The sequence below is a fragment of the Corvus brachyrhynchos genome, unplaced genomic scaffold (genome assembly GCF_000691975.1).
Source record: "Corvus brachyrhynchos isolate BGI_N302 unplaced genomic scaffold, ASM69197v1 scaffold5, whole genome shotgun sequence".
In the NCBI taxonomy this organism is placed as follows: Eukaryota; Metazoa; Chordata; class Aves; order Passeriformes; family Corvidae; genus Corvus; species Corvus brachyrhynchos.
The window spans coordinates 9,372,941-9,388,925 of NW_008238321.1; the positions used below are offsets into that span (position 1 = coordinate 9,372,941).

General features: G+C 50.1%; 1 protein-coding gene across 1 annotated transcript in view; it reads left to right on the forward strand.

Annotated features, from left to right (window-relative positions):
* Positions 1 to 15,398, forward strand: part of MICALL2 (MICAL like 2) — a gene marked incomplete at its 5' end in the record, with an annotated part of 18,368 nt that extends 2,970 nt beyond the window's left edge. Inside the window, 15 exons of the mRNA XM_017734297.1 lie at positions 1,020 to 1,161; positions 3,539 to 3,699; positions 4,328 to 4,449; positions 4,814 to 5,485; positions 5,695 to 5,864; positions 6,742 to 6,817; positions 6,963 to 7,078; positions 7,610 to 7,759; positions 10,478 to 10,533; positions 11,025 to 11,148; positions 11,729 to 11,819; positions 12,153 to 12,226; positions 12,548 to 12,662; positions 13,776 to 13,822; positions 13,914 to 15,398. Of these exons, the coding sequence (XP_017589786.1) occupies positions 1,020 to 1,161; positions 3,539 to 3,699; positions 4,328 to 4,449; positions 4,814 to 5,485; positions 5,695 to 5,864; positions 6,742 to 6,817; positions 6,963 to 7,078; positions 7,610 to 7,759; positions 10,478 to 10,533; positions 11,025 to 11,148; positions 11,729 to 11,819; positions 12,153 to 12,226; positions 12,548 to 12,662; positions 13,776 to 13,822; positions 13,914 to 13,993 (2,196 nt within the window). The remainder of the gene's footprint in view (positions 1 to 1,019; positions 1,162 to 3,538; positions 3,700 to 4,327; positions 4,450 to 4,813; positions 5,486 to 5,694; positions 5,865 to 6,741; positions 6,818 to 6,962; positions 7,079 to 7,609; positions 7,760 to 10,477; positions 10,534 to 11,024; positions 11,149 to 11,728; positions 11,820 to 12,152; positions 12,227 to 12,547; positions 12,663 to 13,775; positions 13,823 to 13,913) is intronic.
* Between the last annotated feature and the right edge of the window lie 587 nt (positions 15,399 to 15,985).

Consider the following 15,985-nt stretch of genomic DNA (forward strand, 5'->3'; position numbering starts at 1 on the left):
CCAGAGGTCAGATGCGGAGGGGTTTAATATATTCAAGTTTTTTTTTTTAACCCTTTCACTGTGGACTTCAGCAGTAGCCTTCCTTGTGCCTCTGGTCCTGCAAGTGCTGTTTTTCTTTGCTTTATTGGCATTTCAACAGGGATGCTTCAAAGGGGGAGGGAAAGGATTTTTTCCCATAAGCTGGGAAAGAACAGGGCTGGAGAAGGTCCTTAGTGAAAGCCCTAAACTGAGCTGAGCAAGGGTGAAGTTTGGATGTTGCAATTTTTTTTGTATTCTATTAAAGGCTTTTGTTCAGAGATAAGAGAAAATAGTTTTTGCCTCCTTTACCTGCAGTTTCAAAGCAGAGGACACCACAAAGAGGAATATTTACCCCAAATACATGTTAGGCAGCATGGAAACAGTTAAGCTGGAAGCGAGCTATGTATCAGGAGTTCTTCTGCATTACACTTCTCTTCCCCCTTTCTGGTCTGGGAGAGAGGGGTCCCTGCTGCAGCCCAAGATTTCCCATTTTCAGATGGAGGAGAGCAGGCAGTAGGATGCAGGAAGCTTGAACATGTGCACAGCACTCAGAGATGAAAGCTGCCTGCGAGCACCTAGCAGCCCACCGTTAATTGGGGAGCGCTCCAGGTTGGGCTGGGAGCCTGGAAACGAGTCTGCCAGCCTGGACTGACACATCCCCTTCTGCCAGGCCTGGCTCTCTGCAGCTGTGCACTCACAGACATGGGCAGGCTGGAGAAAGAGCAGGGGAAGCCCAGGTGAGTTACTGTGCAGTGAGCTATGGCCAGCTTGCCAGGCCAGATTTTTGGCTCCTTGCCTGGATTTCTCAAGGCAGTGGCTGGAAGCCATGACTCCGTTGGTTCCTACAATGTAGGAGTTAAACTGGTGCAGCTGTTCCCCAGTAGAGTTATTATTTGAGTGGGGCTGTTTGCAGTGCACTTTCTTACTAATGATGAGGAGCAGCTCTGCTGCCTGGCATGGACAAGACCCCTCTATTTTTATTTTTTTTTTCCCTTCTCCAGGCATTTCGAGTGGCAGAGGAGGAGCTGGGGATCCCAGCCTTGCTGGATGCAGAGGATATGGTTGCTCTGAAGGTACCAGACAGGCTGAGCATCCTCACCTATGTTTCCCAGTATTATAACTACTTCCATGGACGGTCTCCTAGTAAGTGCCATATTCCCTGGAGGGGTGGGAAGGTTCAAGGCTTCATTTCATGCTTTCCCTTGCCTCCTAACAAGCTTGGAAAAGAAAATAGACTGCACAGAGGCCTTTTTGGTACCAGCACTATTTCACTGGGGGATCTGAACTCTTTGCACACCAGCCTACAGTTGCACCAGTGCTTTTGTACAGTCTAAAATTTCTTATGGTCCAGCCAGACAGGAGCACTGAAGGTTCCTCTCCATGGTCCCTACTTCAGCTTTCCATTCTTGAGCACCTCCACCCTTGTTCCAGTCTTTGCCATGCCTGAGGGTTGGTGAGAACATGGAACAGAACAAGGCTGAGCTTGTTTGTGAGGCTGTGCCAGTGGAACAGTATTGATGGTAGGGCTTGTACAGCACAGCAGTACTGATAGAAGGGAGGAGAAGAAAATTATCACCCTAACGGACATAATTGTAATAGAAATTCTGTCAAACATAAAACAGGCCACAGAGCTGCCAAGGCATTATATTCACGTACTGGAGAGTTTATCTGGGCTCACAGGAGCATTATTGTAGTCTTGGTTTATATTTGGCTTTAAGCTCACACAAAATGAAATAATATGATAAACCAATTTTACAGGTTCCTCCAGAGGAAACTTTAGAAAGTGGGACATGAATGACTTAACTGGTTAAGGTGAATCTAAATGTATGATATGTATTAAAAATGTCCTACATCTTGGAAAGAAAGCACAATTCACTCAGAGTTGCCTTTAATGTTTAAACTTGTCCCACTTCTCCACCTCTTTACACATTTAAGCATGATTTTTCTCTCCCTCCACAACTTCTTCCCTCCCTCTCTTCATTTTTTATTTCTTGTTTTAAAACCGTTCTGATTGAAATCAAACGAATTCCATCGTGTTTGTGCCAAGTGGTGAGAATCTGGGTCAGGTTGGGGTCTTTGTCCCCTCCCCCCTGCATCTTGTCTACCACGTCATCGAGCACAGCGCATTTTTATACTCTCTAGTGTCCCACAAAACACTTTGGTTGCATTCCTGTTGCTGGGGTGAACATGAATGTCTGAAAATGAGCCCAGCCTGGAATGTGCCCTCTGACACCAAGCAGAATCATGGGATCACAGTCATGCCCTTCAGATGGCTTCCAGCAGGACCATGGAATAAGCAGGACACGGGAGGACAGAGAGGGTGAGCAGACAATGCTTTAGTGAGGTCATGCTTTTAGGGAAGAGTAGAGTTGAAGCCACCCATCCTTGTGCTGGGCTTTAGGAATTCAGTAAATGGCACAAGTGGGAAGTGAGGGGGCAGCTCGAGCCTGAACTGTTTACTGGGTCAGCTGTCCCCTGGTCCCTGCAGTAGGAGCCCTGGGTGTTTATTTGGATAGTTGGCTTTCTTGAGGGCAGACTGCTGGGAACTGGGCTCCCTCTCTGCTCCCTGCCCTTTCTGTGTTTACTGAGCAGGGTATAATCTCTTTTCAGATGAGTGGCCATTTAAGTGGTCACTTGGAAAGTGAAGCTTTGGCTCAAATATCCCACAAGGAACACAGAGACATCTCATTCAGAATAGGAAGTGATGCAGAAATAGCATCCTCGTGAGACACTTGGGGGTCTTGTCTGTAAAAACTTTGCACAAAGCCTTGTTTCCCAGGGAAGTCTCACTTCCCAGGGCACAGGGCACCATTCCCTGCTTGACTGAAGTGTGTTGGAGATTCTCTTTTCTCCACTTACAGTGAATTTTGAGAGGTTCTATTCCATCTGCAAAGAAAAGAGAATTGGGCATTTGCAGGCTGCTTATGGCAAGTCTTGGTTTCCCCATCAGCACCGCTATGGCACCTCCAAATCTTTCTAGATTTACCTATTTTTAGTGGTAATTTCTGCATTCAGCAAGGCTGTTTGCTCCATGGGGATCCCGGCTGGGATGTGGGGTGGACACTTGCAGCAGTGAATATTCAGGGTGTGTAGCAAGTCTGGAGCACAGCAACTTGAATGAAGCAAACCCTCTGTGCTTCAGCTCCTTAGCCATAACACCTCTGCCTGTTCCAGCAGGGCCTGTTCCAGCCAAACCATGGACTGGAATTGAAAACCCAAGGTCTTGTTCTTACCATCTATAGATGGCGATTTGCATTTCTTCACTTTTGTATTTCCCTTCATGAAACTCCCTGAGAAGAGAAAAATCAGCAGTTTCAGCTGAATGTTGTTGCAATTCACTTGTTGCCTCTTGCCCCTCAGTCCAGTACAGAACTGCTCACGAAGGAAGTCTGTGTCTGCTTGTGTGCTTTGCATGTTACCCATCAGGCACCTCTGGATACTCTTACTTTGTAATTTACTCCTAAACCTGTGAGTTTTCCTTGTGTTTCCTTAAAAATACTCCCTTCTTCCATTCTTCCAGTTGGAGGCATGGCTGGAATCAAGCGTCCTTCCTCTGAATCTCCAGAGCAACATCCTGGGAAAAAGCCTGCTTCAGAGCCTCCTAAGCCAGTGCCACCAAAACTGCCTCCTGCCCACCCACCAGCCAGAGCTAAGCCAAAGGAAACCTCCCCAGTAACCACGGTAGGAAATGTGGGTGTGGGAGTTCCTTGTACCTTAAATCTGTTCCGTGGGGTAGAGAGTACTGGGCTAGTTCAAGGCTCCTGGTGGTAAGGACTTAGTCTCTAAATTTTCTGCTCACGATGAGGGGTTTAATCCAGAGGACTGGTTCCAGCACAGATTGAGATGAGAGTCACTGGGAAACCATCAGTCAGCCTGGATACATCGTGAACAGGACATGGGTGTCTTAGGACATGGGTATGCTGCCCCTAGATATTGGGGATGGAGATTTTTACAGGATGTAGTATTATTTTTGTTAGGAAACAGTGATCCAGTTCTTGGAAATGGTTTCAAAGCAGAGTAGGGATGAAAGTAGGGTAGAAGCCCTTTCCCAGCTAATTTAAATCAGAGACCTTTGCCTACAGGCAGACAGGGCACCCCGGTCCTCTGGCTTTGTGGGAACATATTCCCCATACTCTGTCCTTCCAAGGGCTGTTCCACTTCCATGACAAAGGGATTAGAGGGAGAGGGGATTTCCTGGATGTCACTTCTCTGTCCTAGCTGTGCATGCCAGCTGCTCACCTGCCTGGGAGATTTGTAGCTGTGTCCAGGGCCATGGTCTTGCCTGCTCACCCACTGCTTCTCCCCGCAGAAACGGGTCCTGGCAGAGAGTGGGAACGTCCCCAGCAGCAGCTGTGGGGTCTGTGGCAAACACGTGCACCTGGTGCAGCGCTACTTGGTCGATGGGAAGCTCTATCACAGGAACTGCTTCAGGTACAGCAGCTCTTCAAAGCAGGGGCACAGCCCTGGGGGTCACAGGGGGCCAGCCTGGTTCCTTTGGGATGGAGACAGAGTGGCGTGGCACATTTTTTTTTAAAGTGGAGGCAACCTGGGCTTGCTCTTGAGCTGTGTGTAAGGGAAACTCTCTGCACAGGTCTGTTTTCATCTACACCTTTTCTGCTTTAGGCTGTGCTATCAACAGCTCCTGTTCTGGTGCCTGAGGAATGTGCACACAGAATGTGCTCACTGCCAGTGTGGTACCTTCACCCTCCTGTGGATGGTGGAGTTGTGCCTGCACTCCCAGCTGTGTGTCTCCCAGTGCTCTGGAGGATGTTTCCTGAGACTTTTGTCTTCACAGGTGCAGACAGTGTTGGAACTTGCTTCTTCCTGGAAGCTACAAAGCTGGGCCTGAGCCTGGTACGTTCATCTGTACCAGCCACCAGCAGCCAGACAATGTCCAGCTCTCCGGTCTCCACAGTACTGGGAAAAAACCTGACAGTACCCCAGCCCCTACTGCTGCCAGGGCATTCCAGAAAGCAGCAGAACCCAAGAAACCAGAGCAGGTGTTGAAGAAACCCAGCCAGGAAGGCTTCACTAATTCAACCAAGCCATCTGTTTCATCCTCTGGAAGCTCTGGCTTCAAAAGTGTGAATACTCCATGGTCCTCCTCAGCTGTAAATAAATCAGATGACTGCAAAGGTGCCTCGTTGGGGAATAAGGCAGATCACCATGAAGGCACCCCATCAAAGCCTCCTTGGACATCTTCCACAGCAAAAACACAGCAAGCCCGAGAAAATTTTTTTCGGTCATTGGAGTCCTCCAGCAGTAAATCTCCTGACACTCAAAAACAAACCCAGCCTCCTCACAGCCCTGATAAAACTGCCCCTGCCAGAACCACTGCTGAGGTCAGCCGAGTGAACGCTGGGAAGGATCAGGCACGTAACCATATTATACAGGCTCTGTCTGGATCAAACACTTCTCCACACAGGCCAGGAGGACTGAGTTCCACTGGCTCCTCAGCACCTAGCAGGTAAGCACTATTTCTCTGTCCCTTTTTTCTGCCAAGATGTTCCTTGGGATAATTTGGAGAAGTCCCTGCATCTTTCTTTACTTTGTCCTGACTGCTCTTGTGGCTCAATATTAAAGACATGTAGAGGGACACATACAAATCATTTGAACAGAAGCCAATAAAAAGGCCCATCCTTTCAAAAACACTCACTAAGTTGTTCTTTTTTGCAGTGGCAAGTTTTTTCCCACCAGTTCTCAGAGTCCAGCTCCAAAAACACAGTCCAGCAAAACAGGGTACACAGCACCAAAGCAGGAAAAGATTCCAGGCCCTGTGCCCCAGAGCCAGGCTGCCAGCAAACCTGTTGACCCTTTGCACAAGCCAGAGTCAAAAGGCATCAAAGGTGAGGATGAGTGATTCACACAGCTCTGGCTGGACACAGCACTCCAGCTTTATGCCTTCCCCTTGGACCAGTACAGCAGATGTATCCATGACTCCTCTCCTTTCTGTCTGTACCACCACATAAGGGTTTTCTGAGCAGTGGGGCTCAACCTCTGTTTATCCCTGTGCAATTGCTCCCTCTACCATGGCGAGTTTTACTGCTCTGAGGATCGCCAGGTATTTGTAGTTGTGCTTGCTGTCATCAAACATTGGGATCATGGTGGCTTTCAAAGGCTTAGGTTTTCCCAGATGGGAGACCTTGCCAGAAGTTTGGGATGATTTTTTGGCTGCAGTTGAGGCTCATGCAGCCTCTTGGTCTGTTTTGAACCAAACTTCCATCATGGTGACTTAGCAGTGGGCCAACGGATGATACTCTGGGGCTTCCCAGTGTCCCAGGCACTTCCAGATGGCCTGTATGTTTTGGGCCAGAAGATGTGTCTGTCTGCAGTTTGCTGAGACTTTGTGGGGTTTTTTGGACTCTCCCTCTTCCTGCCCCAGCCTTTGTTCTCTGAGATCTGAGGTGGTTGTGTTGTATTGCTGTTGAATGTGCCTGTTCATGTACTCTGTGGCTGTATTTCTGTAGCTGCGTAGGTGTTAAAGAATTTGATCTGAAAGGGACAAAATGCCACTGAGATGATTTACTGTCTGTTGTATCTGAATCTGTCCGTGTTAAACTTGTTGAGCTGGTGCTGGTTTGCTGCAATAACATCATAGTATCTGCCCCAGTGCATGGCTTATCTCCTAGGATTCTCCCGAGACTCAAATCTGGCTTGTTTCTTTTTATTGGATATTTTTGTTCTTGTTTATTTTTATTTACCTTCCTATATTCCTTTCTTCAGGAAGCACAAATGTTGCTGAAGACAAGTCTGAGAGCCCAGAAGGGTGGAGATCTCGGTTGAAGCCTGTAGCCAACAAGTGAGTGTCTTTGGAGCTGGTGGATGGATTTCCATGACAAGTGTGACCATCCCAGATGGAGATCCAGACCAGGATGTCCAGAACTTTTCCTGTGGACCATTCTGCAAGAGGGATGGTTTCCTACCTTTGTCTTTTTTCTTCACAGGGACCAAGATGGCTCTAAGAAACCTACTGGTAACTTCCAGGTGGGAACAGGGAGCCCAGCACACAAGGAGGCAGAGCCAAGCACATTAGTTGTCCCATCAGCAAAGCCAGACTCTGGTATGAAGGATAAAAGCTTTGCCTTCATTTTGCTCATCAGGAAGGGGATAGGCATTGCTGCTGCAAGGCACCTGTGAGGAATGTGCTGGTGGAGACTGTGCCTTGCTTTCAGGGGTCTTTTCTCTGCACTTGCTTTGGCCCTATGGTTCCTTTATTTTGTGCCTTTGATGGGTGGCCTCCCATCCTTCCCCAAGGAGAGGGATTCAGTTTCCATAGGGTTCCCTTCTTCTGCAAGACATTTCACTTATTCTCTCTTGCATGATTGTGTAATGTTGAGAAATCTTGGTGATGATTCCCAACTGTTTATTCTCCTCCTGAATGTTTATTCTCCTCTTACTCTGGCCTTGCAATTAGTGCTTCTTCCATGTTTACTTTGGTCTTATGCCCTTTATTATCATCAAGAGAGGAGGACTAGGACTAGAAGTGGAGTTGGGTAGTGATGAGTGCCAGAAACATTGGGCAATAAAGGGATTTCTATGAGATGAGGGTTGAAATTTCTTACCCAAAACCTGTCTGTGCTTCTTAATCCAGCTTCATCTGGTGGATTCACAAAGAAGTTGTTGATTCCCAGCTCAGATCTTATCAGGAGCTGTCAGAATTCAAAGCAAGACTGGAAAGATCCTGGAGCCTCTGCCAAGAAGGAGGAAGACGGCAAACAGCTGAAAACAAACACTGCTACGTGTAAGATCTCTTCTGCCTACCAAAGTCACTCTCTCCTCTGCACTGTCAGGGAACAGCATGAGTGGTCAGTATGGGATATGGATCCTCGAGTTTTCCGTGGCTAACCCTGTGGCTGTTGTCATGGGGAGAAAATCTGTGTAATTGATTTTTATTAGCCAGCTTGGCCTAAGCAGGAAGAAGCAAGGCCAGAGAATTCAGTGGGAAAGGAAGAAACTGAAATAGGAATTTTTCAGGGTCATTGCCCTGTCATTCTTCAGACTTAGTGCTGTGAAGAGGACCATCTCCTAATTTGGGGAACTGGGATCTAGTTGATGTCTCTGTTCCTCTTCAGTTGAGTGGCTTTAGGAAATAAAAGGAATGCAGAGAACTGTCATCCAGAGACTCCAGCTGGTGGGACCCACAGGAGCAGGAGCCAAGGCTGCTGTTTCTTGGATTTTCAAAGATGTCCTGACCAGTTTGTCCCTACTCTTAATCCAGTTTCTTACTCCTGTTTGTTCAGCCACAGCTTTACTGTGCACCTCTCCTCCATTGCCCCTCTATCCTTGCTCTGACATATCCCACCACAGAGCTAATGGAATTTTCTGGAACTAACCTGATGTTTGCTGCTGTCCTGTTTGCTCAGCTTCTTTGTCTCCCCTTTCCTTACCCCATCTAGCTGTGTCTTACCTGTCTGGAGTAGAAGATTGTCTCAGCAGGGCTCAGTCCTGCCCCCTGTGTTTGTCTTGGAGCAGGATGGGCCCTGATGGCTCAATGGCATCATGCTTTATTTTTTGTCAGCTGGTTCCAGCATTGTCCTTAGCCAGCATCTTTGACAGCTACCAAACATTGAAACTCCAGTTGTGTTGTCTTTTTAAAAAGTTTGATGTGCCTTCTTTGCCAGCATTTTCCCAAAACTTTCCACCTCCTCTCTCCTCAGAGTCAGCCCCAGGGTTCCGCGTTAGTCTCTCCCAGGAAGTGAGCAGTTATGATAAGGGAGGCTGGGTTTGTATCTGTCATCCTAAAGCTTAGTGATTGCCGTGGGGGAGGGCCATTGGGAAACCTTCCCAGCAGTCTCCCCCCACTTTTCCCGTGTGCCCAAGTCTGCCACCTGAGAGGCTGGTTCCTGCTGCTGTCACTGGGCAGGCTGTGGGTTAGACCTGTTGCTCCTCTGTGTAGATTTTTACCTCAGCACTCAGACAGACCTGTGAACAGTCACCTGCTGTTCCTGCCCTCAGTCCTGGGGTTGTGGTGAGCTATGGAAGGTGAGCATTTCTGTAGATCCCTCATTTCTTTGGTGGTAGGTGGTGGTTTCTGTTGAGAAAGGAGGCTCCAGGGCTTTCCTGCCAGCTGTCCTACTTCCAGCTTGCTGGCAAGCAGCCAAGCCATGCTGTGTCTGTCAAGCCAGAACCTGGGGGTATCAGGGGATATCAGATCCTGAGCTGGTCACAGGGTGTCATTTTACATTCTCTTCCCCTCCAGTGACCGTGGCCTTCTCACCATCAGTGCTGCAGCTTTCTGCCTTGGTTGGAGGTGCTGCAGAGCCCACTCAGAAGGAGCCCAGAGATTCAGGACTGAGCTGGGAGAGGGAAGTGTTGTTTAGGCAGAGAGCTCCAGGCAGGCCAAGTCCCTCTTGGAGGAACCCTTAAGAGAAGTGTGAGTTGCAGGCAGTGCACAGAGCAGCAAACCAGCAGCATCCAGAGGGAGGAGATCCCTGACGGAGGCCAGCAGTGCGGGAGCAGCACAGCCACATCCAGCATCTTCTCCTTTTGTGCTCTTCCTAGAAAGCACAACAGAGCAAGGGCTGGGAAACTGGAGAGCTGCCCTTGAGCTCTTCCTCAGTTTCCAGAGACTCTCAAGAGGCTCCCCTAGTCCGTCTGTCCTGTCTTTCTCCTTGTGTGTGCTGAGCCTGCATCGCTGCTGCCTTTGTTACAGCCGTGCTCTTTTGATAGTAGAGTTTTCCTTCCTTATCACATCATCCACGTACGCCTCTGTTCTCTCTCTGTGGTAATTATCCAGCCCAGCCCCTCGGGTATCCAAATACCTCACACTCTTCTGTAGTTATCCTTGCAGCACAGTTGGGCAGAGGAAGCTGAGGCACAGTGGAACAAATACACATTGCTTAAGGATTGATTTTAATAGGTGTCCAGGGCTTAAATAATGCTGTGTAGTGGGGCCTAAGGGACTTCTCACCTAGGAAGTGTTTTGTGGGAGGAAATGAACCTTAGTTTCTTGAGATTTACACTGAGGTCCCCTAGACCATCTTTGTTTCATCAGTATTTACTGATACTCCTTTGTAAAAGAGCACTAGAGGGACATTTTTAGTATATCTTGGTGTTTCCTGTGGCAGTAACCCAGTCTTTCTGTGCTATCCTTTGGAAGCTTAATAAGGGACGGGTTTTGCCACAATAAATATCTTTGGGTTTTAACAAGATAGTGAATGAACATGAAAGTGAATATTCTTGGGTGGAAGTTCCAAAGTCACACCTGAATCAGGTGACTGTCTGTACCCTGGGGATGAAAGCAGCAACCTGTGGCCTGAATGACAAGCCACAAGGAGTAAATCAGGCTGTGAGGATACATCTCTTACTTTGGTGAGGCATGTGGATGCACGTGTCTCATCTGTGACCTCTGTTGGGTAGCTGGGACCTGTTGTGCTCTGGTGATGTAGGCACTGTCCCACACCATAAAATTATTTAAAGGTCGTTGTGACATTCTTTTATTTTTTTTTCTCCCTTCTAGTTAAACTCCCTGTCCCAAAAAGCAAAGACAAGCTTCAAGTGATGTCCCCAAACAAGGTATGGCTGGAAACCAGGTGTAAGGGGATCAGGCTGGGGTTGTTGGATATCCTTCTGGAGTGCTTGTCCAGACATATCTAAGTTTATCTTACTGGGAGGGTTTATTTGGATGCCCAGGGAAAGGGTGAAAAGCTCTGAGGCAGCGACAAGGTGGAGAGGCTGCTCGTTATCTTCTATGCAGGGAGACAGTCAGAGCTGGAATGAGACAGAGCCAAACAAAACCGTGGTAGACATTGCATTCCCCAATGAAGGAGGGGGAATGTCTGTGGACTGACAAGTGTGGGTGGGTTACCACTGGCAGCACACGTGTCACAGCCTTGCAGTGGCCACCGCTCTGTTGTGAGCAGCCAGCTCTGCACCTCTGCTGGCCTGGCCCTCCAAGGCTGTGGCTCTGTAGCTGGGCTCATTATGCCCTTTCCCATCTCTCTTGTGACCTCAGCAGGCAGTCTGAGGGTGCTGAGCTGTGTTTTGTCCTACATTTTCTTTCCTAGCTGCACCCAGACTACCTCCCTGAGGAGAAAATCCAGGAGAAAGTCCGTGACATCGAGAAGCAGCTGGACGAACTGGAATTGAAAGGAGTGGATCTGGAGAAGCAGCTGCGTGCCTGCGAGGGAGGTAAAGGAGACCTGGTGCCAGCTCTGCTGTGGTGGGGACGTGTGAGGCTCATGTCCTACTCCTGGGCACTCGTGGCTCCATTTTTTAGGAACTCAGGCTACATGTGAGACTCCAGGTTGCCCAGGGTATACAAAGATTAAGCCCGGGGAATTTTGAACCTTCTCTGGCTGTTTCATAATGTATTTTATGAGCAAGGTCTTGTGTTAGTTTGGTTGAGGATCAGAGAGTTTTGGGAATGGAAGGCCACTGTTGATCTGGCTTTTGGATCCCAAGCCAGGCTGGCCATCATGGCTGGCTGCAGTTTCTCAGGGCTTAGTGGGGTCATGCAGAGGGGCAGAGTTGAGGCAGCCGTGTGGAAGATGAGCTGGGTGTCCTGTAGCAGAGTATCCATGAGCAGCTTCCTTGAATCCAGAGGGAGTGACCTGCATCCCTTGTACCCAGGAGTTCCGAAGATCTCCTGTTTTCACTTGAGGTTGCCTGGGGCTCATACAAGTCATCCTAAGCTCTCCCTCAAGAGATTTTGTGTTTGAGCCAGGAGGGCTGAACTGATGCCACTTCTTGCCCTTTGTCTCCTCTGCAGATGAGTCTGAGGATGCCCTTATGGTGGATTGGTTCAAACTGATCCATGAGAAACAGCTGCTGCTCAGACAGGAATCAGAGCTGATGTACAAGTGAGTACAACCAGAAATTCACCTGTCTGCTGGTGCACTTCACCTGTGAGCAGTGAAGGAGAGGGAGTGTTACAGCCCAAAAAAGTGATGTGCCAGTTGGTGGGATGAGAAGGGTGGAGGATGTCTCTGGGAGAACTGCCAGCATCATGATGTATTAGCTGGTGGGCCTTTGAGCACCCAGGGTCTGTGAGGAGCTTGTGAGGAGGGAAACTTCAGAAATGTGGAGGAAGAGGTGGCGGGCAACACAGAGATGAGGCTTTAGCATGACAGGAGAAAGATCCAACCCTGGGGCATAGCAGGGCAGTAACTCATCACTTCTGTCATTCCTTCCAGGATGAAGCAGCAGAACCTGGAGGAGCAGCAGTGGAATATTGAGATGGAGCTGCGACGCCTCATGAGCAAACCAGGTAAGGACTGGCCACACTGGGAGTCCTGCTGGCCCCAGGAGCCTCCGCTTTGTGTGCCAGCCCTGGGGTGTCCTTCAGATCTGAAGGCACTGCCAGGGGTTGTGGGTGCACTGTGAGTGTCCCCTGACTGTGGCTGTCCCCTGTCAGGTGGGATGTTACTCCCTGTAACATCCAACCCACCTCAGCTTTGTCAGGGAGGCAGGATGTGCCCCTGAGTGTGAGGATAATAAAATCAGGCTTGCTGGAGCAGGGTGGAGGCAGGAGCCACAGTGGGAAGGTACTGCCTGTAGCTGTGAGATGGGCTTGCTTTGTCTTGTGCAGAGGATCTGAAGACGCCCAGGGAGAAGGAGCAAGAGAAGGAGCTGCTGGAGTCGTACCTAAACACAGTCAACGATCGGAACAATATTGTGGATTGCCTGGATGAGGACAGACTCAGGTGAGGGTCCTCAGATGGTGGGAAATGAGCCAACACTATTGTATTTCCACTGCTGTCCAGGCTGTAGGTGTGGATGAGTGGCTGTAGTCCAGACTTCTGCTCCATGAGAGATGGGTGGTCACCTGTCATCAACCATCTTGTCCTAAATGCTGCTGTCTTTGCATCCTTGGCAGCTGTTGGAAAGAGATCAGGACCACAGCCCTGTTCACTGCACTCTCAAGCTCAAGCTGCTGTGGGAACAAGGGCTGTGGAAATGTGGAATGCGGGGGAAGAGAGGGAGAGGCTGGAGATGGGGAGGCTGGAGGCAGTATGGGAGATGCAGGAGAAATTTGGGAACATGAAGTCAGGAATGTGCTCGTCTGCTGCAGCAAGTGAAAGAACAGCTGTAGCCATGAACTGGATCCTTCCCAAGTTCAAAGGAAGACTGCTGTGTCAAGTAGCTGGATTTGTGCCCCCTGATGCTGAGAACAGCCTCCATTTCTTGACCTCAGAGCACCAACTCCTGCTTGTGGATTCTAGGACAAGCCCAGGACAAGGCAGTGACAGCAGTGTGCTTGTCCCTGATGGCAGTGAGCACCTCTGTAGCACCCCGGGCTACTGTTTCTCAGCTTCATTCATCTCCTTGGGTGTGGTGGTGTCTCACCGCTCCATGAACTCGGATGATTCATCAGCCAGCTGGGAGAAGGTCTGGAAATCCCCGCACAGGTCCTTGCTTTCAAGGGAACCAGATGGAATTTGCTAATGTCTAAGACTCTTAACTGTAGGGTTTTTTTCCTGCAGCCTTCTCCCCCGGGCTACTGTTTCTCAGCTTCATTCATCTCCTTGGGTGTGGTGGTGTCTCACCGCTCCATGAACTCGGATGATTCATCAGCCAGCTGGGAGAAGGTCTGGAAATCCCCGCACAGGTCCTTGCTTTCAAGGGAACCAGATGGAATTTGCTAATGTCTAAGACTCTTAACTGTAGGGTTTTTTTCCTGCAGCCTTCTCAGGGTATGCTGTGGAGGTTGGTCATTTCTTACTGGGGGAATAAGAGCACTATTTGCATGGGTTTTGGTGTCTACCAGCTTGTCATGAACACAGCAAAGTTTTCTAATACTATGCTGTTCCTTACAGAGAGAAAGAGGAAGACCAGATGTTGGCAGACATGATACAGAGGTTGGGTAAGGGCCCTTTCTTCTCTTACAGAGCAGCACTGGGGGGCACCTGGCCTGTGGGTCTCAACCTGCTCTGTGTCTGCTCCTTCTCCTGCAGATGGATCTCTTGAGAGCCAGGAGCCAGAGAGGAAGAAGAACAAGTTCCGCTTGTCCAAAATATGGAAGCAGAAAAAATAAGAGTAAAGCTCAGGAGCTTGATGTTCCTTTTCCCAGTGGCCCAGAGGGACCCATCAAAGGTGTGGTCCTTCCTGAGTGCTGCTTTCCTGGAGCTGCTGGACTGTGAGAGGCTCCTCTGCTCCCTGACGTGGAGACTGCAGGTTTGCTGACCAAAAGGACAGTATGAATTCCCTGTAGCACCAGTATGGGGCCCAAGGATACCTTTCCCAGCACGTGGACTTCTGTTTTCCTCCTTTGGCTCTGGGTCAGAGCTGGTTCAGCCTTGTTGGCAGCTCAGGAGGGCAGAGCTCAGTTTGCCCACCCAGTGCCCGGGTCACCGCAGTCCTGAATGCAGGAGCATGGCCCTGCAAGGCACCCCATGGTGTCCCATACCTGTCACCAGGGCTGCAGCCAGGACACTGCACGGGGCTGTGGAAGGGCCTTTGTCCCTCCTTTCCCCCCTCTCTGCTTGTGCTGTGGCTCTTTGGCCAGGATCAGAGATGGAGTTACGGGGCAAGAGGGATTGATGGTTTCCCTCTTGTCACACCAGTGCAAACTGGAGGCTCCGTGTTTGGGGGGAGCAGAGAGCAGAGCCACCTCTGTGTCTGTGGCGTGGGATGTTCTCGACCCACAGCAGTTTCAGCAATAGCGATTTGTTTCCAGCCTCTTCTGGAAGTTGCTGTAGGCTGATTTCTCAAAGCCATGAGAGGCTGCTCACTGCTTCATTCCCTCTGTGGGGGAGATTTGTAGCCTCCTTATTTCTCTGTCTGCTCAGTGAAGCAGGGTTTTCATTGTCTCTGGCCTATCCTGATGAAAACGAACAGAACTCTTGTTTCAATAACCGGGTGCTAACTGGGAGCACAAGGGAATTCATGGCTTTGCCTCACCCCTGAGTCTTCTGCATGGGACCAATATTTCAGTTCCTGAGCTCTGTCCCTGGACAGCCAGTGCCCTCAAGTGGTGCTGTGGCTCACCTTGGTGAGACCAGGAGTGTAGGAGCAGGTCCTGTTGCAGGGAGCCTTTCCACTCTCCCCTCACCTGCCCTGGGTGCAGCCTCTCTTCCCAGTCAGCCTGGGAAGCAGGCGTGGAGACAGCCACGGAAAGATCAGAATAATTCATGATGCCTCTGATCTGTGTGGACCCTCTCCCTCCATGCCAGGTACTCGAGGTTTCTCCGGGTGCTGTGGCCCAGCAGGAGCAGGGGTTTTGCTGGAGGAGGTTTGCTCTCGCTGTGCCAGCGGCGGAGCAGAGGCGATGCGTCCCTTTCCCACGAGGTGGCAGTGGGACTCTCCGGCCGGGGCAGGGATGTGCTCGGGTGGGACCCAGTGCCCGAGGGACTTCCCGGTGCCCACAGTGGATGCACAAGTGGTGGAGCACTCCATACCTGCGTATGCTTTTGCCCAATAAAAAATTGCTGGAGTAAATATCAGCATCCCAGTGTGATTTGGGGATACGGGGGGTATGGCTGTCCTGGTCACTGTGAGCACTGACAGTCCCTCTCTGGAGCTTGGTGTACCTGTGATGGAGCAACTTCCTTGCCCAGAGCCTGCAGGACAGCTGCACGTCCTGGGGGAGCAATGGCACCAAGGGGTTTTTCACTGATTCTGTTTAGGTGTCAAACTCGCCCCTGCTGTCAGGTAAATGCAATTCCCCCCTTGCTGCTTTAGCATCACGCACATCCCAAAGCCTGTGAGGTCCCGGCCTGACCAGCAGATGTGGGAGAGACAAGAGGCAGAGCTTGTTCTGCCAGAGCTGAACCGTGGCATTGGTGACCAGAGTGGCAGAGCCGCGGTGTCGCCGGGTAAAAGGCTGGCAGAGGCTCTGCCACCACACTCTGCTCTGTGTTGGCCTGTGCTCACCCAGAGAGCAAGACAAACTGGTTTGTGGGGACATGCTGACCACAGGGGCTGGCATGCTGTGCATTGCCATCCTGGTCTGCTTGTCAGGAAGCTCTTTCTTTCCTGGGGCTGTGTGTAAACATGAGGGGAGGGAGGAGGGCCCCTCTTCTGGACC